Raw genomic sequence first — 25,134 nt, 5'->3', positions numbered from 1 at the left:
AGATGCCTGGCCGGCTTCTACTTATATGGCCTGTGGCTTCCCCTGCGCCACTAGAGCAGTGACTGCGTTTGACTTTTTTTTTTTTTTTTGAAATGGAGTCTCGCTCTGTTGCCCAGGCTGGACTGCAGTGGCACAATCTCGGCTCACTGCAAGCTCTGCCTCCCAGGTTCACACCATTCTCCTGTCTCAGCCTCCCCAGCAGCTGGGACTACAGGCGCCTGCCACCACGCCCGGCTAATTTTTTGTATTTTTAGTGGAGACGAGGTTTCACTGTGTTAGCCAGGATGGTCTCGATCTCCTGACCTCGTGATCCGCCCGCCTTGGCCTCCCAAAGTGCTGGGATTACAGGCGTGAGCCACCGCTCCCGGCCCGTCTGACTTTATTTAACACTTAAGAGTGCTTGCTCTGTGCCAAGCCCTGTTCTAAGCCCTCTCCAGATGTTCATTTGATCTCCTAACAAGCCAATAAGGTAGGTGCCACACTTCAGATAGGGAAATTGAGGCCCAGGGAGGTCAGGAACTAACCCAGGCTGTCAGTTCCAGCCTGTGCTCTTGGCCTCCACTCTGGCTGCCCCCTTCAGGGAGGCGGTGTGGTCTGTCTGATGGCTCTGCGGGGACCCAGGTGGGCTCCTGGTGACAGCCGGCCCCTCCTCCATGTCCCACCCCTGCCAAGCCTCCCATTTGGGCTTCTGCCCAGCAATGCATGCTCAAAGCTGATGCAGAAACCCTTTTTCCATCCTGGACTCAGCCCACCTCGCACACCCTGTTGCCCCCTCACATTCTCAGGATGGCCATATTCATCGTCCAAACAGGAACACGTTAGAGTGACAAGGGCCACTATGACTGATTACACCAGGCCGAGGCTGGCCAGGAGAAGCAGGAGAAGTGGCCACCCTGTTTCTGCCACTCTGCAGACACTCCCCATGGCCTCTCCCCACGCCCCTCTTCCCACAGCCCCCGAGCACCTCTCCCCACACACCTTTCCCCACCACCCGGGCAGCACAGGCGCGCCTGGAGTCAGCACTTACCCCTCACCACCCTCCCCTACTTGGGGGCTCAGTCGCCCTGGCTCCATGTCTGCCCTTCTCTTCCCCAAAGGTTTATTTCCTGTCGGAAGCACAGAAAGGTCACAGATTGGGGGCGGGGGAAGGGGGTGGGGGTGAGATACAAAAGGTTCCACAAAGCAGAAAGCTTTGGAGGCAGGTGGCAAAGTCAGGCCTTCAGGACAGATCTGAGTTAAAACCCACTGTGTCCCCACACAGGGTGTGGCCTTGGGCAAGATCTTTCTCTGAGCCTCAAATCACCAGCTGTGAGGGGACCACAGTGCTAGCCCTGCAACACTTCAGTGAGGCATAAATGGTGCATAGCAAGGGCGCTGTCAATAGACGGTGGAGGGGAGGGGCAGACAAGGAGGGTCTGAAGCCACTGCGACCACTGCAACATCCAGGTTTGTGTTTATTCGATACAGGCCCAGAACCCAGCCCTCCTTCAGAGAAGTGGCCGAGCTGGGGGAACAGAATAAATAAAGGCCGCCGAGGTGTGATGGGGACTGGACGGGCCGGTCTGGGGCGAGGCAAGGGTGCCCAGGAGGCATTGGCCCCAACCTCAGCTGTCCACGGCCGGCCCCACTCCCAGCAGGCTCCGGGGGCAGTGTGAGCGCCCACAAGGAGCAGGGCCCAGACTCCTGCCACCTCCAAGTCCTTTCTTTTCCTTCCTGCCCTCCCTCTCCTTCCTAAGGCAGGTCCAGAGACCAAGCTCTCCCTCTGGCCGGGGAGCCGGGAAGGGAGGGAGGGTGGAGGGGCCAATGTCCAGGTCCCAGGCCATGACCCTGGTGCCTGTCCTGGGCAGGAGCCCAGGTTCGCTGTGCGAGGGCAGAGGAGCAGGGAGGCAGGCGCCCCAAGGCCAGCAGGCCTTTATGCGTCGCCCCCTTGCGCGGCGGCCCCGCCCCGCTCCCAGGCTCCGTCCTCCCACGCACCCTGCCCCCGGCACCACACCCGCGGGGCACTCAGGAGTCACACCAGCTTCCACCCTTGTCCAAGGGCCCAGCAGCCCCTCGTGTATCCCTGGACGGCTCCCCAGCTGCCGTGTCTTCCTCCTCCTCCTCCTCCTCCCCATCTGTGAACTCCTCCTGGTTGAGGCCATAGGCCAATGTGGTGTGTGCCAGGTCTACCTCGATGGGGAAGACGTCGGCATCCCGCAGCACTGCGTAGCAGTCGTTGTAGTACTTGGACATGGTGGACACGAGGCGCTGCAGCTGGAACACGATGTCCTGGACTGGGGTGGGAGGTCGGGGGACAGGCTGCAGTGGGCTCTGGCTGCCTGCCTCAGGGAGGAGACTCTCCCAGCCCACCCGGCCCACCTCTCGCCTCCCCTGGGCTTCCCACTCGGGCACTTCCCTGACCCCTCATGACCTGGCAAGGGGCGGAGGCAGGGGCCGCCCAGCCCGGGGCCTCCCCGCTCCCAGTTCAGGGAACGCAGGAGGCTGCAGGGTAAATGGATCATGGATGGCAGCCCACGGAGCCCACGCGCACAGGCCAGCTCCACCCAGGCCAGGCTCTGGGCAGATGGCTGGGCTCCTGGAGGGGCTTTACATCTGGGCCGTGGCCTGGCCCTGAGAGTACCTTACCCCTCTGGGCCTCAGTTTTCCCACCTCTGAAATGGAGAGCGGACGGGGAGGAGGGCGGCGCTCACCGTGCTTCTGGTCCAGCAGCTCCATCTTCTCCAGCACATCCTTGCGCATCTGGGAGAAGCGGGCGCGCGCCTCCTGGCGGCAGCGCAGGATCAGGCGGTACTCATAGTTGCCGGTGCTCACCCGGTAAAGGGGCTCGCCTAGGGCCTGGGGCGGGGGTGGGACAGGAGGGCCTGCTCAGGGACGGCCTCGCACCGCACTGCGCTTTCAAAGCCAGGGCGGTTCTTCATTCCTGAGACCTCATTTCTGAGACTTCAGTGTTTCTCAGAAGCACTCAGTGATAGCTTTGAAGAGAGGAAAAAACCAAACCCAAACCTCTGCCACATTCAATGAACACTGGCCACGAAATGGATCCCGACAGCAGAAAAATCAAACACTTAAAAGCGCCTCATAGGAGTGAAGAAAATCCGATTTCCCTCCGAGAGTCCCCCAGACTGAGGGAGTGGTTCCCGGCCGGGTGCCCAGCACCCCGAGGCCCAGCGGGACTGGGAAGATGCCCCTAAATCTCCAGGAACGAGAGTCCAGCCAAGTCCCCCAGGTCTCTCCCGGGTTGGCCTGAACCACCTGCTATCCCTGGCAGACCAGGTGGGGGGAGGTACAAGCCCCCCACCCCCTCCAACACTCACAATGCAGCTGTATTCCTCGTCATCCATCTCCTTCACCTTCAGGCAGTACGACTGTATGGGACAGGTGAGGCTGTCAGAGTGGCTACTACCCCCACCCCAGATCCCCAGCTCCACCCCCATCACCCACACGCAGCAGGAGAGGCTGGCGCAGGTGTTCAGGGAGTCCCAGAGGGGGCAGCGGCAGGTGCTGAGGGATGACAGGGCCTGAGGCTTAGGCGGCCGAGTTGACCAAACTCAAGGCCCAAGAGATGCTCTGGGGAAAAAGGGGTCTGTCGTTAAAGGAGCTTAGGAAGACCCTTGAAAATTCACACTGCACATCAGCCTAGCAAAGGCTCTGATAAGTCCTGCAGCAAAGGAACCTTGGCTTGCCTAATAGAGCATTTTCTCTCAATTCCTTTGACTATAGAATAATTAAATGTAAAACTCACGAACGTTCACTGACACCCATTTTATGCTCACTCACCTAGTCTAACCCATTGTTTAAAGGCAACAAATCCCAAGGGGTCAGAGTGCACACAGCGAGAGCCGTGCCCACCCCAGGCTCTCAGATGCTTCTTTGTGCAGGCGCAGCAGGGCTTTGGCCGCACCTCCCTGGGCCTCTGGGCCCACACCTGGAGCAGACATGCTGTCGTCTCTGACTGGCCTCACTGGCCGCAGCATGGCTGACTGAAGTGGGGCAGATCTCCAGGGTGAGCGCTCGCCCTAGCAGCCTGGGCACCTGGACTACTCACCAGGTACTCAAACTTCACGTCCAGGTACTTCTTGATGGTGAGGCGAGTGTCCGGGATGGCTTTGTTGAGGTACGTGTTCAGATCCGTCAGCATCTGGAAGAGGGTGGGTGGATGCTGAGGCTGTCATGGCGGGGGGGTGCCAGGGTGACAATGAATGGCACTGATAAGTCACCCTTGTCGGTGGACTCGACTATCAGAGCCAGATGGTGCTCCCTGATGCCTTGTCCCTCTCAAGGATGAGAAGACTAGTGCCAGGCCTAGGGCAAGCTGTGACTCAGTGGCGAGCCAGGGTCAGAAGCCAGCCCAGAGGTCAATGGCAAGGCCCAAGGGGGCACAGTGACTCACCCACAGTCCACTGTGTGGGTGACTGAGCCAGAGGCTGTACCCAGGCACAGGACTCTGGCATACGGCCTTCTCTGCATGCCGCACTCTCCCCTCCCCACCCTCACACGCCAGACACACACATGCTCAACAGGACCTACCGGCTTGATGGTTTTCAGAAGCCGAATGCCGAACTTCTCGATGCTGCGGTGGGCATCGGCGAACTTCACAAAAGCCTCGCTCGCAGCTGGCTGGGGCTCCCGCACCCCGATCACGGAGAACACGTCCCCAAAGGCTGCAGGACAAGTTTGCCTTGAAGGCTGCCCCTACTTGGCCCCCTAAGAGAAGCCAGGGGTTTGTTGGGGAGAAGCACGGCAGGGGGCCTGGCAGGCTGGAAGCCAATGTCTGCACAGGGGCTACACCTCCAAGAGAGCTGGTCTAAACCCCCTGAAGGAGCTGAGTCTACACCTGGAGGAAACTGGATTGACACCTCCAAGAGCTGGTCTGTGCCCCCTAAAGTCCTGAGTGTACACACCAAGGGAGTTGGCCCTCATTCCCCAGAGGGACCAGTGAGAGAAGACTGGGTCAAGGTTTGTGGAGGTGGCGCCGCCTGAGGCAGAACACTGGTACGAGTCTAGACACCTGGATTGGAACAAGAGCTCCACCACTTGGGAGCAGTGTGGCCCTCTCCTTTGTCTGGGCTTCATTTTCTGCAGTAGCTGGGGTCAGCTGCAGTCGGCCTGCCCAGAGTTACAGGTTGTCAGAAATATAAATAAGCAAGGGCCTTGTGTACTGCTAGTGGCAGTGTGAGGAGACAGGGTGGGGCCTGTTCATCGTTGCGGCCCTTAAGAGACCAGCTGATCTAGATGCTCCCCGCAGGCCCATCGCAAATCCCAGCACCTGGGACCAGGCCCAGCCCAGAGGGAGCCTGAGGTCAGGTGCTGTGGGTCTGACCCACCTCAGCATGGGAGTGAGAGGCCCCAGGCATTGCCCAGGGTCACACCACAGCTTTGGGGGATGCTATTACCCCGGTGAGTCTGCGACAGCTCATAAAAGGCCCGTAGAAGGTTCTTGGTGTGTTCCGTCATCCCTGTGGGAGAGACCGAGTGATGCGGAATGGGGACGCATGGCGGGGACCACACTGGCCCAGGGCAAGGCCTCCAACTGCCCATGCCACCCAAGGCCTCTGCTAGGCCCTGATACATGGCCTTTCCCCACCGCCCAACCACAGCCCAGGGGTAAAAGCTCAGTCCGACCCAACCCGTGAGGAGCCCCATCAGACAGGGGCGCCAGCATTTTGTAAGATGCAGGGGTACACAGCCTGCTGTGGGCTTTAGCCCTGGGACAGCGTGGGATTCCGGGGGACTCTCGCTATGTTTACAAGTGCTATTCTCTGAATTTTTATGAGTATCAGGTTTTGTTTTTTTTTGAGATAGGGTCTTGCTCTATTCCCCAGACTAGAGTGCGGTGGTGTGATCTTGGCTCACTGCAACCTCTGCCTCCCTGGTTCAAGCGATTCTCATGCCTCAGCCTCTCGAGTACTGATTATAGGCACACACCATCATGCCTGGCTAATTTTTGTATTTTCAGTAGAGATGGCGTTTCACCATGTTGGCCGGGCTGGTCTCAAACTCCTGACCTTAAGTGATCCGCCCACCTCAGCCTCCCAAAGTGCTGGGATTACAGGTGTGAGCCACTGCACCAGGCCCCTGAGTTATTTTTAAATTCAGAAGAAGTATATATTCTTAAGAACTCTTAATGCCCATGGTCCTAGGATTTTGTAGGCTGGCATTCCTAGCGCCAGCACCCCTGTTGCCACTCTGCTGAGAGCATGCTCTCTGGGGCAGAGCTAGTGCCAGGACGAGGCCACCCCCCACCCACCTTTGTACAGCTCGGCGGTCCGCTCCAGCTCCTCTAGCCTCTTGACAAGCCCATCTGTCGGGATTCAAAGAAGAGGGGAGGTCAGTGGGCTCAGCAAGCCACAGGAGGCCCAGGGCCATGCTGGGGAGGGGAGAGGCAACCCCAGAGGAGAACCAGGATGGGAAAGATCAGGGGTCCCAGGGAGGGGGATTTGGCACCTCGGGTCAGCTGGGTTCAAAGGTGTTTTGTAAATGACTAGGCCCTCCTCATGGCCAGCGGAGGGTCCGTGCCTAGCAGGCAAAACTCCCACACTTCTATCACAAAGCCTGCTGGTAGCTGGGGAGGAAGGCTGGCAGGGGCCATAGGAATGGAGATGGAGCAGCCAGGCCTCTAGCGCAGGAAGGACATGGTCTCTGCCTCCCAAGCACACAGATGGCTCAGAAGGGAAAACGCAACTTGGGGAGGGAGGGGGAAATTCAGGAAGGCTGAGAGAGCTCACACTGGGAAGAGGCCTTGGTGATCACTCATTGGCTCAGTGTTTCTTGAGCACCTACTGTGTGCCAGCCACCATGTCAGGCTCACTTTGAGCCAAGTCTTGCTCTCAAGGCTGAAAGCCCAGCAGAGAAGCCAGCCCAGGGGCCGGGCGATGGGCAGCAGTGTGATGGTGAGGGCTGCAGGGGAGAGGTGGGGCAGTCAGACGCTCTCTGCTCCCCAGCCTCCTGTGTTGACCTGGGTCAGGGTTTTTTAGCAGAAGAGGGGAGGAGCGGAGGCTGTGTTCAGGCCTCTCTGGGCAGGGAGGTGGCAGTGCGACAGGCTGTCGGGGAAGGAAGGGAGCAATTCAGAGGTCTTGGGGAGGCTTTGGCCACCCGGTGGCCTCCAGGCCTGGACTCCCCAGAGCCTTAGCACCTGGCCAGCCGGCAGGAAAGGAGCCATGTAAGCATCGTGTTGTTGTTTTTAGCTGGGTCATGGGACATCATGACAGCTTCAATTTTAGAAACCCTATTTAAGGCCAGGGAAATTGCAAGGTTTGGGGGGAAAAACACAACAACCAGTTCTAATTTCATCTCAACGGCTGGTAACTACAGTAACAGGGATTTATAGGCACCAGGAGGCTGAAAATAGCAGCCGCCACTTTTGTACACCATTTGGAACAAGCTCAGTCCCCACCCCCACTTCCCTAGCCAATAAAGCCCAGTGTGCCCAGCTGAGCCTACAATTTCTAGAGGTATTTATATCTACCCCACAGGCACACTGCAGAGCTGCTGCTATTTTTAAACTCGGACTGGCGACGGTAGGAGGGGGACTGAGTGTTTCGCTGGCCACCCCAGGGAGGGAAAGTGTGTGCGCATGTGTGCATGCGTGTGTAAATGTGCATGTACACGCCTCCCCCCTCGCCTGCGCAGCCACCACGAAGGGAGGACCTGCAGAGGCAAGGGCAGCAGCGCCACCTCCTGGACAAAGGAGGCAGGAGGTGGGCAGCGAGAGTGCTGGGGTGAGGGGTAAGGGGGCTGAGGGCAGGGGCAGAGGCACCTCCCCACACTAAGTCTATTTTCCCATCTGTGACCTGAGGGACACTGGCTAAGACAGCCCAGCTGACAGCTGTGGACCCTCCGGGAGCTGGAGAGGCCTCTGGGGATGCAGAGATGGTGACTTCTCAGTTCCACGGGCAGAGGCCAGGGTCAGACCCGCGGGACCCACAGCAGCTTGGTGGGCAGCCATGGTGCCCCGCCCTCTTCTCAGCCTGGGCTTGAGTCCCCAGGGCCCCAGCTGGGTGGGAAGGGACTCACCATTGCACAGGATGGCCCGGCTCAGGCCCAGAGCATCTGCGGTCCCTGAACTCATGTTCTCCACCAGCCGGTGCTTGACTTTCTTCAACACTGAGCGGGGGACAAAGGACCTGGTGAGTCTGTGGCTGCCCAGAGGCCATCCCTGCCCCCAGCCTTACCTCCATTCACAGGGAGCACCCCATAGTGGGCAGAAGGGCTGCTGGGGGTGGCTGTGAAGTGGGGAATGTCCAGTGGGGAGGTCCTAGGCCCCTGCCCTATTCCCTCTGCTTCACAGAGGTGCTGGCAGCCTGGGCAGTTAAACATGAAGTGCTTCGCCCAGGGCCTGCTGCGCAACATCAACTGGTGGTCGCTGAGAGCCCAATGCTGCCCGGGCTCAGCACAGGCTAATGGAAGCCAAGGAGGCCTCTTCCCCTCCTCTGTGTCACATCAGGACCTAGGGTGTCACATAAAGGAGAGGGAGAGAAGAGGGGCCCCTGGGCTGGTTATGTGAAAGTAATGGGCACCATCAACGACCATGAAGCTCGGACCCCAGACTCAATTACTGCATCTGACCAGCTTAGTTCTAGGAAGGGGACTTAGTCCTGTGTTGGAACCAGAGGGTTTCGGAGGGAGCTCCCAGATAGATCCAGCCTGCCCTTAGCCCCTTGGCCTCTGGCCCTAGGGTGTATGAAGAGGATTGCTGGGCTCCGGAGCTGAGACCTAGGTGTGCGCTCACCAGGGGCTGCAGTGCCCTCTCTGGGTCTCAGGCTTTGATCCGTAATGTGAAGCGGCCAGTCCAGAGGACTCGAAGCTGCTGTCCAGCTCTTGAGTCTTAAAGTTTCTACAGAACCGAGGCTCAGCCCCTCTAACAGGAGGGAACTTATCCCAGGGCGCAGACCCTCTGCCCAACGCCTGAGGTCCAGTTCAGATCCAGAGTCCCCCTGGGAGTTGATGGCAGGAGAGGCCAGGGAGGAGTGCGCTGTGCTAGAGGGCATGAGGCGCCAGGCCAGGGTTAGGCTGCTCTCCCTTTATGAAGAGTGAGGCCCCGGGCCATGGAAGCCGAGGCGCTGGCCCGCAAAGGACAACCCTAGGGTAGCAAGTTCCCAGAGGACGTGGCCGAAGCGGGGAGGTAGGGGTGAAACGCGGGGGAGTGAGAAACCAGGGACAGAGTACAGGAACAGACGCAGGGAGAGCACCGGGAGGCCTCCCAGGCCTTTCAGATTTGCTTGGTCAGAGGTCAGAGCCCACAGCCATGTAACTCTGGATTCTCCTGTCATAAAGGGGAGGGCAGGGCTGGCTGTGGCACTTCTCCTTTGGGCCAGGGCCCATCCAGGGAGGCTGCTGGACACCCGTAACTGCTCTGACCAGCTTACCAATGTCCAGGGACATGCCCTGCTTGGGGTCCGCCTGCAGCTTGTTGTAGTGGATGGTCACCTCCCCCTGGAAGAGCAGCACACACAGACTAGTGAGCGAGGCTCCAGACCCTGAGCCCCTTCCCCGCCAAGACTGTTCTGGACTGAGAATCCTGAGCCCAAGGCCGGGTGCGGTGGCTCACACCTGTAATCCCAACAATTTGGGAGGCTGAGGCAGGCAGATCACTTGAGGTCAGGAGTTTGAGACCAGCCTGGGCAACATGGCAAAACTCCATCTCTATTAAAAATACAAAAATTAGCCGGGCGTAGTGGCGCGTGCCTGTAATCCCAGCTACTCAGGAGGCTGAGGCACAAGAATCACTTGAATCTGGGAGGCGGAGGTTGCAGTGAGCTGAGATCGCACCATTGCACTCCAGCCTGGATGACAGAATGAGATTCTGTCTCAAAAAAAAAAAAAAAGAATCCTAAGCCCCAGTAAGGGCCAGGCTGAGCGCTGTGACATGGCCCCACCTTGTGACCCTGTCTGATCCCAGGCCCCTCCCTTCCTACTCTACATCCAAGCCCTGGGGAATCAGTGGGGACAGGGCTGGCACAGGGCCCACAGCCCGGCGGTCTCTGATGTCTTGTGCTTCAGCCAGGTCAGGCTCTCCTTCTTCCCTCCCCACGCAAACCACACTCCAAGCCTTTGCCGTGTCATTTCCCTACACTGATTATTCCCTCCTCCACCCCAAAACACCCCATCCCCAGGAATCCCTCTACTCATCGAACAGCACATCTGAGCACTTGCTCTGTGCCTGGTGCTGGGGCACCAAGGGGAGGGGCAGGGGCAGCCCCAGCCCCGCAAGGCTGATGCGAATCAGGGAATTACACAAACCACTTTCTAACAACTGCTCAGGAGACAAAGGCTTCTCCCAAGAGGACTTGCCTGAGCACGGGAGGGCGCTGTGTTCACTCTCATCCTTGCAAACCAAAAGCCCTTGAACTTGGGACCACATTCATCCAAATATAAAACAGGATTTAAAAATCAAGTCCCAAAGGGAAACCAAAATGAGCAGATGCAATCAGAGTCAGAGGTGGGGTGTGAACTGCTCCCGCAGAATGAAACACAGGCGTGCTCAGGGGCCACCCCACAGGGAGCAGCTGTAGGCCAACGGCAAGCGGGCTGCAGTGGGAGTCGGGCCCGGGCCCCAGTTCAGCTGTGTGACCACAAGCAGGTCACTCCCCGCCTGTGGACACCTGTAAGATGGGAGAGTAATCCCTGCCCAGCACCCAAACAGGGGAGCTGGGCCAATGCTGCATCCCTGTCATGGCCGTGTGCAAATACAAAGAGCTCTTGTCCTCACGGGCAACCTGAGGAGCTGGTATGACCAAGCCTGAGAGGACAGGGAGGGACCTGGCGAGTGGAGATGGGGAGGAGATGCGGAGGGGGGAAGGGCTGCCAAATGGGGCACACACAACCCAACTTGGCCAGAACGAGACCCCCTGCACCTGTTCCCATGATCAGCTCCTCTGCCTAACAGGTCATACCTGAGGCAGTGATACCCAGACCACGTGGAGTGGCAGCTGTGGGGTCTCAATGAACCTTGCTGCTTCCTTTTTTTACAACAGAGCTCTGAGCCCCAGCCCCAGGCCCTGATTTGTCCTATGGCTAAAGGGGCTGGAATAGGAGAATGTGCAGGATGGGACTCTTCCTACAGCAAGGAAGGAGAGAAGCAGGGACTACTCAGGAGCAGGACAGGAGGATAAAGGGGAGAGAGGATGGAGCAGCGGCTGGCCTGGGTTAAGGCAGGAAGGCAGACTATCAGGGGTGCCAGAACCCGGAGGACAGAAGTGGGGCTGAGGGAGGTAGCTGCCACCCTTGGCCAAGCTGAACTCACAGTGGGGACCCTTGTCCCCGAGACTTTCAAATCACCCCATGGCTGTGCACGGCCTGCACATCAGTTCTTTCACAGTATTGGTTTCCTGAGACTCGCTAGCAGCCACTTCACTAGGAAATGGCAAAGGGGCTGCATGCTCGCTTCGGGAGAGGCCAGGATGCCGCCTGCCATTCCAGACCTGGAGCAGCAGGGGTGGGGGAAAGCGGGGCAGGCAGTGTGTGACTCTGGTCTGTAGAGCAGAAGATCAGCTGGCCTGGGAGGGGGGTCTCTGGGTGTCTATGAGCCCAGGAGGCTGCGTGGGACCAAAAGTTCCTACAGGATGGGGAAAGGGCGCTCTTCTTTCCCTCCTAGCCCTCGTAGGCCCAGCGTGACCCGGCTGACATTATTGGGTGTCTACTGACCCAGGGAGGATCACCTTGGACTTTTAGCTTCAGCTCCAGCGCTGACTGGGGACACATGGGCTTGCCTGAGGGGTGGTTCCGAGTCTGTCAGCTCCCTGGGAGCTCATGAGGACCTTGTGGTCTTGCTGCCCACTCTCTTGCCAAGGTTCAGCACAAGTCCTGGAGCACGATTAGTATTTATTGAATGAATGAGGGATGGACGAGGGAGGCTGGAGTGTGACCCTGACCCTGCACATGCCAAGGAAGGGGGCGGTGAGGGCTGATACCCCCTTCCAGGCCTGCTGGGACCTCTGGCAGCCTGGAGGTCTCAGAAACCTGTGTTGCTGCCTCTGGACACCTGCTCTGCAGCAGCCCTTACCTTCACCTCCTGAATCATCTTCGCCACCTCCACCTTAGTTTTCCCTTTGATTGACCTGCCATTGACACCGGTGATCTCATCGCCAGCTGCCACTGTGCCGTCCAAGGCTGCTGGGGTGTTGTCAAATACCTGTGGGTGCATAAGGAGAGTGGTGGGGGAAGAAAGGGAGGGCTAAGATGGAACCTGGGAAGACACCTGACCACTGCCTGGCTCTGTCTTCCACTCTACCCTCTGCTCTCATTTTTTGAGAAAGCGTCGCACCACCCGGGCTGGAGTGCAGTGGTGTGATCACAGCTCACTGTGGCACTGAACTCCTGGGCTCCAGCAATTCTCCTGCCTCAAATACATAGTCAAATAATTTTTTTTTTTGAGTCGGCGTTTCGCTCTTGTTGCCCAGGCTGGAGTGCAATAGCGCCATCTCGCTCACCGCAACCTCCGCCTCCCAGGTTCAAGCAATTCTCCTGCCTCAGCCTCCTGAGTAGCTGGGGTTACAGGCATGCGCTACCACGCCCGGCTAATTTCGTATCTTTAGTAGAGACAGGGTTTCTCCATGTTGGTCAGGCTGGTCTCAAACTCCCGACCTCAGGTGATCCACCTGCTTTGGCCTCCCAAAGTGCTGGGATTACAGGCATGAGCCACCGTGCCTGGCGTCAAATGATTTTTGACAAGGGTGTCAAGAACATTCAATGGGGAAGGACAGTCATTTCAACAATGGTATGTGAAAAATGAAGTTGACACTACTTAACACCACATACAAAAATTAACTCAAGGCCAGGCGCAGTGGCTCACACCTGTAATTCCAACACTCTGGGAGGCCAAGGCAGGCAGATCACCTGAGGTCAGGAATTCGAGACTAACCTGGCCAACATGGCGAACCCCATCTCTACTAAAAATACAAAAATTAGCTGGGCATGGTGGCAGGCACCTGCAGTCCCAGCTACTCAGAAGGCTAAGGCAGGAGAATCGCTTGAACCTGGGAAGCGGAGGTTGTAGTAAGCCAAGATCATGTCACTGCACTCCAGGCTGAGCAACAGAACGAGACTCTGTCTCGAAGATAATAATAATAATAATAATTAACTCAAAATTGTTCAAAGACCTAAATGTAAAAGTTAAAACTACAAAACTCAGAAAAACGCCTAGCCCAAAATCTTCACGACATTGGATTTTACAGTAATTTCTTGGATGTGACACCTAAGATCCAAGTAACAAAAAATAAACAAATTGAACTTCATAAAAATTTTAAAACTGGTGCATCAAAATACACCATCCAGTCTGGGCAATGTGGCAAAACCTTGTCTCTACAAAAAATACGAAAATTAGCTGGGCATGGTGGTGTACGCCTGTAGTCCCAGCTACTTGGGAGGCTGAGGTGGGAGGATCACTTGAGCCTGGGAAACAGAGGCTGCAGTGAGCTGAGATCCCATCACTGTACTCCAGCTTGGGCAACAGAGTGAGACACTGTCTCAAAAAGAAAAAAAAATAAAGAAAAGAACAGAGAAGAGAAGAAAAGAAAGGCAACCCACAGAATGGGAGAAAATATTTGCAAATCACATTTTTGATAAGGGATTAATATCCAGAATATATGCAGAATTCCTAAAACTCTTTTTTCTTTTTTTCCTCTTAGCCGATTGTGCTTTGTAGAGAATTCTTAAAACTCAACAACAAAAACCAAACAACCTAATTCAAAAATAGACCAAGGGCTGGGCACGGTGGTGCGCACCTGTAATCCCAGCATTTTGGGAAACCGAGGTGGGAAGATCGCCTGGGCAATATGGCAAAACTCTGTCTCTACAAAAAAAATACAAAAATGAGCCAGGTATGGTGGCGCGCGCCTGTAGTCCCAGCTACTCGGGGGTCTGAGGTGGGAGGATAGCTTGAGCCCAGGAGGTTGAGGCTGCAGTGAGCCGTGATCGCACCCGTGCACTCCAGCCTGGGCGACAGAGCAAGATCCTGTCTCAGAAAAAAAAAGTTAAGATGGTAAATTTTACCACAATAAAAAAATAGAAAAAAGCAGAACAGAGAATACAGAAAGCAGGATGTCATCATCGAGATACATGACAAGAAGGACATGGTGTTCCCGATGACGCCCTCTGAGGATCTGGCACAATAAACAAAAGCCTGTGCCTGCAGCTACCATCACGACTCCTCCCAACACCAGGGACAAAAAGAAAGTCCTCAAAGTTCTCACAGATCAGAAATAAAACACATCACAAATAAAGGATCACAAATAAGAATGGCAATAGCCATGTGACAGCAAAGGACAATGTGACAAGGCCATCACACTTCCACACAGGAATTACTGTCAACCTTGACGTTCATTCTTGAATCGAATGAGCCAAAATGTCAACTGAAAGGAATATGGGAACCACAATGACCAAAAAAGACAGACCCGAGGTCTCAAAAAATTGACATCCCACGTGCCCTTTCTCAGAAAGCTACAGGAGGATATTCTCCACGGGAGATCAGGGAGTAAACCAGGAAAGGGACCCCCAAGATGGGGGAATCCAAAGAGAAGGGGCAGGGGCAGGGGGAGGGCACAAGGGGGAGAGACTACAGGGCGGAAAACAGACTGAAGAAAATGGGGCCGGGCATGGTGGCTCACGCCTGTAATCCCAGCACTTTGGGAGGTCGAGGCAGGTGGATCACTTGAAGTCAGGAGTTCGAGACCAGCCTGACCAACATGGTGAAACCCCTTCTCTGCTAAAAATACAAGAATTAGCCAAGTGTGGTCGCACGTGCCTGTAATCCCAGCTACTTCGGAGGCTGAGGCAGGGGAATCACTTGAACCCGGGGGCTGGAGGTTGCAGTGAGCCAAGATCACGCCATTGCACTCCAGCCTGGCAACAGAGCAAGACTTAATTTCAAAAAAAAAAAAAAAAAAAAAAAAAAAAGATGGGAAATTGTGGAAAACACACTGAGAAAACAAGGAGAGTGCAAATGAAAAAAACAAAACAGGAAATTACCCCCGCCCTCTCAAAACACAAGAACAGGCTGAATTAAGAAAAGAAACATAGATTCCTCAGAAAGTTAAACATAGAGTTGTTTTGACTAGAATGAGAGCTCCGCAAGAGTAGGATCTTTGTTTTCTTCATTTTTTTATCCCTAGTGCCTAAAACAGAGCCTAGGAGGCATCTGGAAAAGATTTCCCGAACAAAATCTCTGTTGTACTAATATTAATTTAGCCAAAAATAGAAAAATAACTATGTTGGAAAGGTGGGATGAGAGGAAACAGACTGGTCATGGGAAGAACTAATTCTCATCTACCAGACGAGGCAAAGTCAATAGATATTTACAGATGACAGATCAAGAAACAACAGGATAGGCTGAGCACGGTGGCTCACGCCTGTAATCCCAGCACTTTGGGAGGCTGAGGCGGGCGGATCACTTGAACCCAAGAGTTTGAGACAAGCCTGGGCAACATGGCAAAACACCATCTCTACAAAAAATACACAAAAATTAGCCAGGTTTGCTGGCACGTGCCTGTAATCCCAGCTACTTGGAGGCTCAAGTGGGAGAATCATCTGAATCTGGGGAAATCAAGGCTGCAGTGACCCGTGCTTGCACCACTGCACTCCAGCCTGGGCGACAGAGTGAGACTATTGAGAAAAATGGAAGCCCATGCATGAAGAGACAGAGAAAGCCGGGTGAGGTGCCCAGGGGAAGGGCAGTGGATTGCTATTATTTGATACAGGGCTTTTAATGCTCTTGACTTGGTAGAGGCAAGTCATATGGCACTTTGATAAAAACAAAATTGAATTAAAAAAATCAATTCTATGATGATGATGATTATTATTATTATTATTATTTTTGAGATGGAGTCTCACTCAGCCGCCCAGGCTGGAGTGCAATGGCACGATCTCGGCTTACTGCAACCACCATCTCCCGGGTTCAAGCGATTCTCCTGTCTCAGCCTCCCAAGTAGCTGGGATTACAGGCACCCGCCATCATGCCTGGCTAATTTTTGTATTTTAGTAGAGACAGGGTTTCACCATGTTGGCCAAGCTTGTCTGGAAGTTTTCACCTCAGGTGATCTGCCCACCTCAGCCTCCCAAAGTGCTGGGATTACAGGTGTGAGCCACCGCACCCGGCCAGTTCTATTATTTTATTGGCTGGTGGTTCATGCCTGTAATCCTAGCACTTTGGGAGGCTGAGGTGGGCGGATCGCTTGAGGCCAGGAGTTCGAGACCAGCCCGGCCAACATATCTAAACCCTCTCTCTCCTACAAATACGAAAATTAGCTGGGCATGATGGCGCACACCTGTAATACCAGCTACTCGGGAGGCTGAGGCATGAGAATCATTTGAATCCAGGAGGCAGAGGTTGCAGTGAGCTGAGATCATGCCACTGCACTCCAGCCTGGGCAACACAGTGAGACTCTGTCTCAAAAAAAAAAAATCAATTATACTATTTTATAATGTCTGTTCATTCTAAGCAAACTTGCACCTGAGGTAGGTAGAGGGAGGTGGCAAGAGGCTGAGCAGACACATGGCCAGGAGGCCAGGCCTGGGGGAGGCCTTGCTAATGCCTCCTGGATCACAGGAGGCCAAATGGCTCATGAAGGGGGCAGCACTGTGAGCAGAAGCAAGACCAGGTCGATCCTGGGAATCTGTCTTCGAGGCCTACAAGCGACTCCTTAGCAAGATCCTCACAGAGGCCAGTTTCCCATCTGCCACCAGTGAGAGGGTTAGAACAGGTCTTCCCAAGGCTACAGCAAGGTCACTGACTTGGACGAGCCACACAGTGAAGGACGCCCCACAGCAGGCCTGTCACCACTCCTGAGTTACAGTGGACAGAATATCACCAGCGCAGCTTCCTCTACAAGAGACACAACAGTGTTCCTCACCACTGGCAGAGCATCTGGGAAAATGTACAGCTACCTGGAAAATAGCAGCAGCTACTGCTTAATGCATGGTTCTTTCTTTTTTTTAAAACAGGGTCTCACTTGGTCACCCAGGCTGGAATGCACGGAATGCAGTGGCGTGATCTCAGCTCACTGCAACCTCTACTTTCCAGGTTAAAGCGATTCTCCTACTTCAGCTTCCCAAGTAGCTGGAAGTACAGGCGTGCACCACCACGCCCAGCTAATTTTTGTATTTTAGTAGAGATGGGGTTTCACCATGTTGGCCAGGCTGGTCTCGAACTCCTGACCTCGTGATCCACCCACCTCGGCCTCCCAAAGTGCTGGGATTACAGGTGTGAGCCACTATGCCTGGCCAATGCATGTTTCTTAACTTCTAGTGTGTTAGGTCGTTTTGTTGACTTCTCACAAGAACCCAGAGATGATTGTGTCTACATGTTTTAAATCCCCGCTTTCTAGGTGATCAAACTGAGGCCCAAAGAGGTTAAGTAACTTGCTAGTAAGTAGGAAAGAAGCTTGCATTTGAACTCAGGCCATTATTTCATCGTGTTCCTATGACACTTCATTTTGGCTAGTACGCAAGGCTGATGGTTTTGTTGATTCAATAGTCAATTTCTATTGCATGTCCACTATGTGCCAGGCACTGTACCTGGTGCTTACTGCAGTGAAAAAGCAAACCAGGACACTGCCCTCAGTGCAAAGAGTCTACTCTACTAGACAGAGGGCAAATAACAAGTAATAAGTGCCGAGAAGGAAAAAAACAGAGCGACACAGGGGAGAAGACAGGGCAGAGCAACGCAGCGCAGGTGGTCAGAAAGCCCCTCTGAGAGGGTCAGACCTCAAGAATGAGAAGGAGTCAGCTATGCAGTGTGGAGAAATGAACCTGCCTTTGTCATGCCCAAGTAGGGATGTACCTTGTGCCCCCCTCCAAAGCGCCCAATACCTGGACGATATAGAGGCAGGGACAGTACTGGGCCCCTCCTCCAATGCTGATCCCGATCAGGTTCTGAGCATCCTTCTGCAGGGTCACCTTCCCAGGCACAGTCGGGATTCCGCTAGAAAGAAAAGCAAGCTAGGCTGACTCTCCTGGCGGAAGGATGACTGGAGGGGGTGGGCCCTCTAAAACTCCTGAGGGGCTCCACTGGCTGCCCAGCTTTTTCTCTCCCTCCCTTGGACAAAACAACAACATTTTGTGCTGGAACATGCACAGCTCTTGGAGTTAAGCAGATGTGGGATCAAACCCCAGCTCTGCCATTTATCAGCTGTGGAACTTGGTTTTTTTTTGAGATGGAGTCTTACTCTTGTTGCCCAGGCTGGAGTGCAATGGCGCAATCTCGGCTCACTGCAACCTCCGCCTCCCGGGTTCAAGTGATTCTCCTGCCTCAGTCGCCTAAGTAGCTGGGACTACAGGTGCCTGCCACCACGCCTGGCTGATTTTTTTGTATTTTTAGTAGAGACAGGGTTTCACCATGTTGGCCAGGCTGGTCTTGAACTCCTGACCTCAGTTGATCCGCCTGCCTCAGCCTCCCAAAGTGCTGGGATTACAGGCGTGAGCCACCGTGCCTGGCCAGCTATGGGACTTGGGTAAGTCACCCTCTGTGCATCTCAATTTCCTCATCCATAAAATGTGGATGAGCACCCTTATCAGAGTTCTTCTAACCATGCATGGAGGGCACTAACAGCAACCCAGTCCACAGCAGGCACTCCATAAAAATAGGTCCCCCTTCCCTTTCATTTATTCGATCTCTGAGATTTGAGCCAGGTTCTGTCCTTGTCACCTTATCAGGCATCTATGGAGTATGATGGCCACCTACTCCAGGGAGTCTCCCTCTATTAAACTGTCCACCTCCCACCTCTCAACTGCTCAATTACCTCTCGGTTTCCACTATAAATTAGCATTGACTGGTGTTTTATGATAAGTACTCACGCTGATTCACTTATTCATTCAAAAAACATTCGCTAACAACCTACTGACGTCAAGTCCCTTACTAAGTGCTGAGCATAGAGAAAGGCATTGCACCCACTCCTTGATCTGAAAGAGGATATATTCTAATGGGAAAATCTGTCCTACTAACAACCTATGTTGGGAAGGAAGGGTGTCTACAATATTCCTATTCAACCTTCAAAACCTGGTTCAATTGCTACGTCCTCCATGAAGCTTTCCTTGACCACCCCAGCAGAAGCACTGCTCCATCTGCTTTGCTCTTCTTGTCACCAAGTCATGCTAATAGTGCCCTTATGGCACTGAGCTGTGATTATCCCTTTAACTGTCCACAGCCCCCTACAAATAGTGAGCTCCTGGGAGAGCAGGGTCCATTGCTGCTTCAGTACAACAACTGATCCACCGCTGAGAAGCAAGGGTTTGTGGGACTGGGAAGTCCAGGGAAATGAGGAACTTGGGGCTCCTATACTGCTGGAACTTGGGGGAATAAAATACTCACAGTTTATCCTCTTCGATGTCATAATCCAAGTCTGCAAACATGGTTCCGAGAGTTGGAGTGGGCTGGCTAACTGCCCAGCTCGGTAGGGGAATGGGGAACTGGATCCGGGAGAGAAAGGAGCATAGGATTTAGGGAACCTAAGTGCCTAAATGCCAACGCCACCCCTCCCTCCACCACCCTCATACGGGACAGCAGTGCCCTCCTCTTCCCCTCTGGAGTGGGATGGGACAGTCTCCGGGTGGGGGGCTGGGTAGGTGATTCTTACTAGGTACAAAGGGGGACTCCAGGCCAGGGCGATGGGCTCAGATCCCAGAGTCCGCCCCACGCGTCTCCAGGCCCTGGGGAGCTGCCTCTGTCGCTCACCGGAAGCGTTGGTCCCACAGCCGGGTCCCGGCCAGGCTGGTACCTGAACCCACCTGCCGTTCCACCTGGCGGTGGCCGCGATTGTTACGTCACTTCCGGCAAGACGCGGAAGTCCCGCCTTTCCCCCCACTGGATATTTGCTCCAATCCCTGCAGACAATCCTTCCCTTCCCGGCTCCCGGGACGCTCGGAGCCAAGAACGAGAACAAGTATTGGCGGAAGCTCGCCGTTAGTAGGAACAAGCGAAAACAGAGGAACGGTCTGGACAGGCTGACAGCGTCTAACCCCGCCCTTTGCCCTGCCGCCGCCGCCATCTTGGGAAGGGCAGGATTTGTCCCAGCTTCCTCAGCTGCACTCAGGGGCCCCGCGCCGGCCCTGCGGTTGCCATGGCAACGAAAGCATCCCTGAGCCGGGGTTACCTCCGGCGAGGCTCAGTGGACTATAAACCCCAAGACATCATGCCCTTTCACCCCTTCACCACCTGTACCTGTGACTCCCCTACTAGAATGGCCCTTTGAGGTCCCAGCCCATCCCAGTTTCGCCAACTTAAGTGCCAAAGAGCGGGGAGTGATTTTGTGCGGGGCCACACACAGTTGGTGTAAGATCTGGATCGTGGCCCTGAAACTCCCGCCGCCTAGTCTAGGGATCTTTGAACGTCCAAACACTAAACAGAGAGCCAGGAAAGGTGTATTCAGTGGGTCTTGCTATTAAGGACAGACTGGACATGCTCCCTTCCCTTTATATGCCTCAGTTTCCCCATATGTAAACCAAGGCCATTGAGGTAAATGCTTTCTATGGTATATGGTGAAAGGTTTCTCACACCTCCTCCTCCTTCCTTAGTCCTGAGGAGCAGCCCCCCTGGGGTCCCAGGGAGGGTCACGGTCCGCATGTACCTGAGGCTCGGGAAATGCTATCAGTGCTCCCCAGAGTCCGAATCTTGTCTCCTCGCCAGCCTCTGCTGCCACTGCTATTGTGTAAAGTGGGTTCCCTGGGGGAGGTTGGCTCTCCCAGAGCCACAGCCAGGCATCCACCTCATCCGGCAGCATGGGGCCAGGCCCATCCAGCTTGCTTCCCCAGCTGCCCCAGGAGCCATGGAAGAAAGATACAGAAGGATGATTATCCACATATCCCACGGCCGGTGGAAGCCCCACCCTACTCTCTCCTTAGGTGGCTAATTGAGTCCGGACAGATGTGCAGAATGCCGTGACAACAGCCTTCTCACGTGTCCACTGCTCTCCTGTCAGATCACTTTCACAGGATTTGAAAGCTCACCACCACCCTGTGAGAGAAGACCAAGTCTTGCCAGCCACATTGTGCAGGCAAGGAAACGGAGGCCCTGGGAAGCCTCTTCCTCTGGCATCATAGCGGCAGGGCTAGGGCTGGGAAGACCAAGCTCTGTTTCCAGGCCAGAATTTTGGTTTCAAAAAGCAACAGTCTAAGGCCAGGTGCGGTGGCGCACACCTGTAATTCCAGCTATTTGGGAGCCTGAGGCAGGAGAATCGCTTGAAAATGGGAGAGGGAGGTTGTAGTGAGCCGAGATCAGGCCATTGCACTCCAGCCTGGGCGACAGAGAGAGACTCCGTTTCAAAAAACAAACAAACAAACAAACAAAAAAAGGCAGCAGTCTCCAAACCCAGGTGCCTTAACATGGATTGTGTCTCTTCCAGCCCATGACCATGCTAGCTCAGGCCCAGGCTCTGCCATTTTGTAGCTGGGAGATCTTGGGTGAGTCACTGTCTCACTCTGAGCCTCAAGTACGTGTAGAATGGGGAAATGACACCTGCCACCAGGTATTTGTGAAAGTCAAGATTAAAAGGAGAGGCTGGGCGCGGTGGCTCACGCCTGTAATCCCAGCACTTTGGGAGGCTGAGGAGTGTGGATCATGAGATCAGGAGTTGGTATAAGATCTAGATCATATATCTGGACCAGCCTGGCCAACATGGTGAAACCCTGTCTCTACTAAAAATGCAAAAATTAGCCAGGCATGGTGGTATGCACCTGTAATCCCAGCTACTCAGGAGACTGAGGCAGGAGAATCGCTTGGACCCGGATGGCGGAGATTGCAGTGAACCGAGATCGCGCCATTGCATGCCAGCCTGGGTGACAGAGCCAGACTCCATCTCAAAAACAAAAGATTAAAAGGAGAAACAGGTGTGAGTGCTTTGTAAACAAATTGCATGGCACAGCTGTCACTCTGACCTCAAAACCCCCTACCCACTCTGGCCCTTCTTCTCAGGTTGGGGAAGATGCCCCTGTTTTCTGCCTTGTTCATCCCTTGCCTGCAGGCTCCGCTCTAATTCACCTCTTCCTGGCAGCCTTAGCAGACAATCTCAGCTCATATATCTTGCTCCCTTTTCTGAGCTCCTGAGCAGTTGCTGTTTGAATCATTTGTTCAGCAATTTGCTGTGTATTTGCCTTGTGAAATCTCTTCATGGTTTTCCTGATCCAATTCTGCAGTGATTAATTTATTACATGCTTGTATTTTGTCTGGCAAGGTTTTTATCCCCTTTAAATTTGGGGCTTACAGCTCATAGCTACGCCTGGCTAATTTTTGCAATTTTTTTTCTTTTCTTTTCTTTTTCTTTTTTTTTTTCTTTCTTTGAGATGGAGTCTCCCTCTTGTCACCCAGGCTGGAGTTAAGTGGCGCGATCTCAGCTCACTGCAACCTCTGCCTCCCGGGTTCAAGCGATTCTCCTGCACCAGCCTCCCGAGAAGCTGGAATTACAGGCGCCCGCCACCATGCCCGGCTAATTTTTTGTATTTTTAGTAGAGACGGGGTTTCACCATGTTGATCAAGCTGGTCTCGAACTCCTGACCTCAGATGATCCACCCACCTCAGCCTCCCAAAGTGCTAGGATTACAGTTGTGAGCCACCGCACCCGGCCTCTTTCTCAACTTACTTTCTAATCTCTGGCACCCCCATCTTCCATAGTATACTTAGAATCCATCAACAGGTGTCATTGTGACAGACAAGAAAAAGGAAATCAGATTGCTTTGTAATACTGTTGGTGTGAAAATGTCACAACCTGCTTAGCTTTTTTAGCAGAGGGGGTCACCGGAATCAGCCCACACAGCAGAGGAACATGTCCCAGTCAATTGAGGGAGTCTGGTTGGGACCAGGAATCTATTTGAGGGAAAAGAAAGTTCAAGTACCTTATTCTATCACCCAAGTAAGCACTTCTTGTCTTTCCAGCTGGACAGGAAGCCCCTGGTTCGGGGGCAGGTGCTCTGTTTTGCCCTTCTCTGAATTGGCCACGATGTCCAGTGCAATACCTGGCTGCAAATCTGGTGCTTGCAGAAATCGCTGCGGCTTTAGTATGAGATGAAACTTTCTCTGGATCCAGGAGGAGAGGACTTGGATGAGCAGAGGGGGTCAAGAGGGTTGGCTGTCTCAGGGAAGAGATGAGAAGGTCCTCAACAGGGACAGTGGCAGTGGCCTGAGTTTCCTCCACAGGGCTGGAATCACCAGGCTGTGTCTAGGTCCTGAATTTTGGTTTTGGAAAAACAGCATCCTTCAAACCCAACAGCTGTAACAGAGATTGGAGCTCCCCTAGCCCGGGGTGGCTCCAGCTCAAATCCCAGCTCCACTCTTTTAGCTGGAGGACCTTGGACATGTCACCCTTTGTCTCTGAGCCTTGGTGTCTGTGGAGTGAGGATGATGATCCTCCCAAGACAGTGGTTAAAAAGAGGAAGACAGGTTGGGCGCAGTGGCTCTCGCCTGTAATCCCAGCACTTTGGGAGGCCGAGGCAGGTGGATAACCTGAGGTCAGGAGTTCAAACCAACCTGGCCAACATGGCGAAACCCCGTCTCTACTAAAAATACAAAAAAATTAGCCGGGCATGGTGGCACATGCCTATAGTCCAAGCTACTTGGGAGGCTGAGGCATTAAAATTGCTTGAATGCAGGAGGCAGAGGTTGGAGTGAGCCGAGATTGCACCACTGCACTCCAGCCTGGGCAACAGAGTGAGACTCCGTCTCAAAAAAATAGATAAATAAATAATTAATTAAAAGGGGAAGACAAAAAAGGAGAACCAGGTGTGAAAGTGTTTTGCGAGTGATTCACAGAGCACAGATGTCAGAGCTTTTTATGGTCCTTCTGTTTATAGTTATTTTGCTGAACCCCTGCAGAGGTTGGGGCCGATGGTGCATTTCACGAACCCTAAGATGCTCAGGCCTCTGCATCAGACTTGGCTGGGAAGTGTCTTAAATGCAGATCCCTGGGCTCCAGCTTAGACCTGTTGGATTGGAATCTCTGGGGAAGGGGAGATCTTGGGGACTGCATTTTCGCAACACTCTGCGGGTGATGCCAATGCCTGCTGCGGTTTGAGGACCACTGTGCCAGAGGTGAGAACATGCAGTGTCTGTGCACACTGAGGTGGGCCTGTTCGAGGCACTAGCAATCCGTGTCCCCAGGGCCTCACCACCCCAGATAATCCAGGGTGTTGCGTGGGCCTGGAGGAGGGGCTCCTGCCCAACCAAAGGCCAGCGAAGGCTTCCTGGAGGAGGTGCTGGTTGGTGCCCAGGCTGAGGCAGGCAAAGGGAAAGAGGGAAAGGTGCAAAGGCTTCCCGTGGCGGGTGGTGGAGGGGACAAGGCACGGTCCCAGGCCCCTGGGAATCGCAGTCTGGCGAGGGAGACAGTTGGGGGCAGCGACTGGCAAGGGCCTCAGAGGGGAGGGCTGGGTAGAGCCCCTTCCTCAGGATGGGTAGGATTCTAGGGGTTGAAATCAGGGTGAGGACACCCACCTACTCCCAGGAGGCTGAGCTAGGGCTGCGGCTCACACCCTCCCTCTTCAGCTCGCATCTCCTCCTGCCCTGAGGCTACTCCTGAGTCCGTCCAGGCACCAAGGCGAGTGACCTCTGTCCTGGCCTGGCCCTGCCACTGAAAGTTGTGTGACCCTGGGTCTGGGTCCCCTCCAAGCTTCCATCCCTGTGGCTCCGTCTGAGATTCAATCCACAAGGGCTGGCTCTGCTGCCCACATTCCTGGGGAAGTGCTGCCACCCGGTGGCCATTAGGAAAGACAGCTCCTGGAGCACGCGGCCAGCCACAGAGCCCCCAGCTTTCCGCACCTGCCACTGTCACCACCTGCTGACTCAGGGCTGCCGTGGAGCTCAGGGGTCTGTATACTTTGTGGACGGGTGAGCTGGTCTTGTGCATGCCCGCGTTGTGCCTGGCTGTCCGCTCTGCAGCCACCGCTGTCCCCCAGCCCAGGCCTGCAATCCTCCTTACTTAAAGGTCCAGAAGCCGGAGTGGGTTGCTGGAATTCAGCTCAGTTCGTCGTCAACATAGACATTTAGAGTGTGGGCTTTCAGGTCAAGCAGACGACAGTGACCCTGGCAGCTAAGGCTGGGCGCCTTCTATGCACAGGCCCAGAACCGAGCAGCTTCCATTCCCTTCCTCACATGAGCCTCACAGCAGTGCGGTGATCCCACACGCTCACTCATTCACGCACTCATTCATTCAGTACATATTT

General features: G+C 54.5%; 1 protein-coding gene across 5 annotated transcripts; it reads right to left on the bottom strand.

The window, feature by feature from the left end:
* Positions 1-1,429: 1,429 nt before the first annotated feature.
* PICK1 (protein interacting with PRKCA 1) lies at positions 1,430-20,739 on the bottom strand. Of its 5 annotated transcripts, none has more exons than XM_063603286.1 (14): positions 20,556-20,739; positions 19,664-19,728; positions 19,301-19,398; positions 17,803-17,914; positions 12,002-12,130; positions 9,366-9,432; positions 8,014-8,103; positions 6,248-6,301; positions 5,394-5,456; positions 4,528-4,661; positions 4,046-4,138; positions 3,315-3,365; positions 2,691-2,835; positions 1,430-2,273 (listed from the first exon to the last, which is right to left on the bottom strand). In XM_063603286.1, the coding sequence occupies exons 3-14, from the start codon at positions 19,339-19,341 to the stop codon at positions 2,005-2,007; spliced, it is 1,248 nt and encodes a 415-aa protein (XP_063459356.1). In that variant the 5' UTR covers positions 19,342-19,398; positions 19,664-19,728; positions 20,556-20,739; the 3' UTR covers positions 1,430-2,004. The 5 variants fall into 5 exon arrangements, with proteins under 5 accessions (XP_063459356.1, XP_063459357.1, XP_003821624.4 ...); XM_063603287.1 differs by having other exon boundaries at positions 19,566-19,728; positions 20,556-20,692; XM_003821576.7 differs by lacking the exon at positions 20,556-20,739 and having other exon boundaries at positions 19,566-20,128.
* Between the last annotated feature and the right edge of the window lie 4,395 nt (positions 20,740-25,134).

The sequence above is a fragment of the Pan paniscus genome, chromosome 23 (genome assembly GCF_029289425.2).
Source record: "Pan paniscus chromosome 23, NHGRI_mPanPan1-v2.0_pri, whole genome shotgun sequence".
NCBI classification, from domain to species: domain Eukaryota; kingdom Metazoa; phylum Chordata; class Mammalia; order Primates; family Hominidae; genus Pan; species Pan paniscus.
Note: the sequence above shows the minus strand (reverse complement) of the source record. Positions and strands in the feature narration are given on the sequence as shown.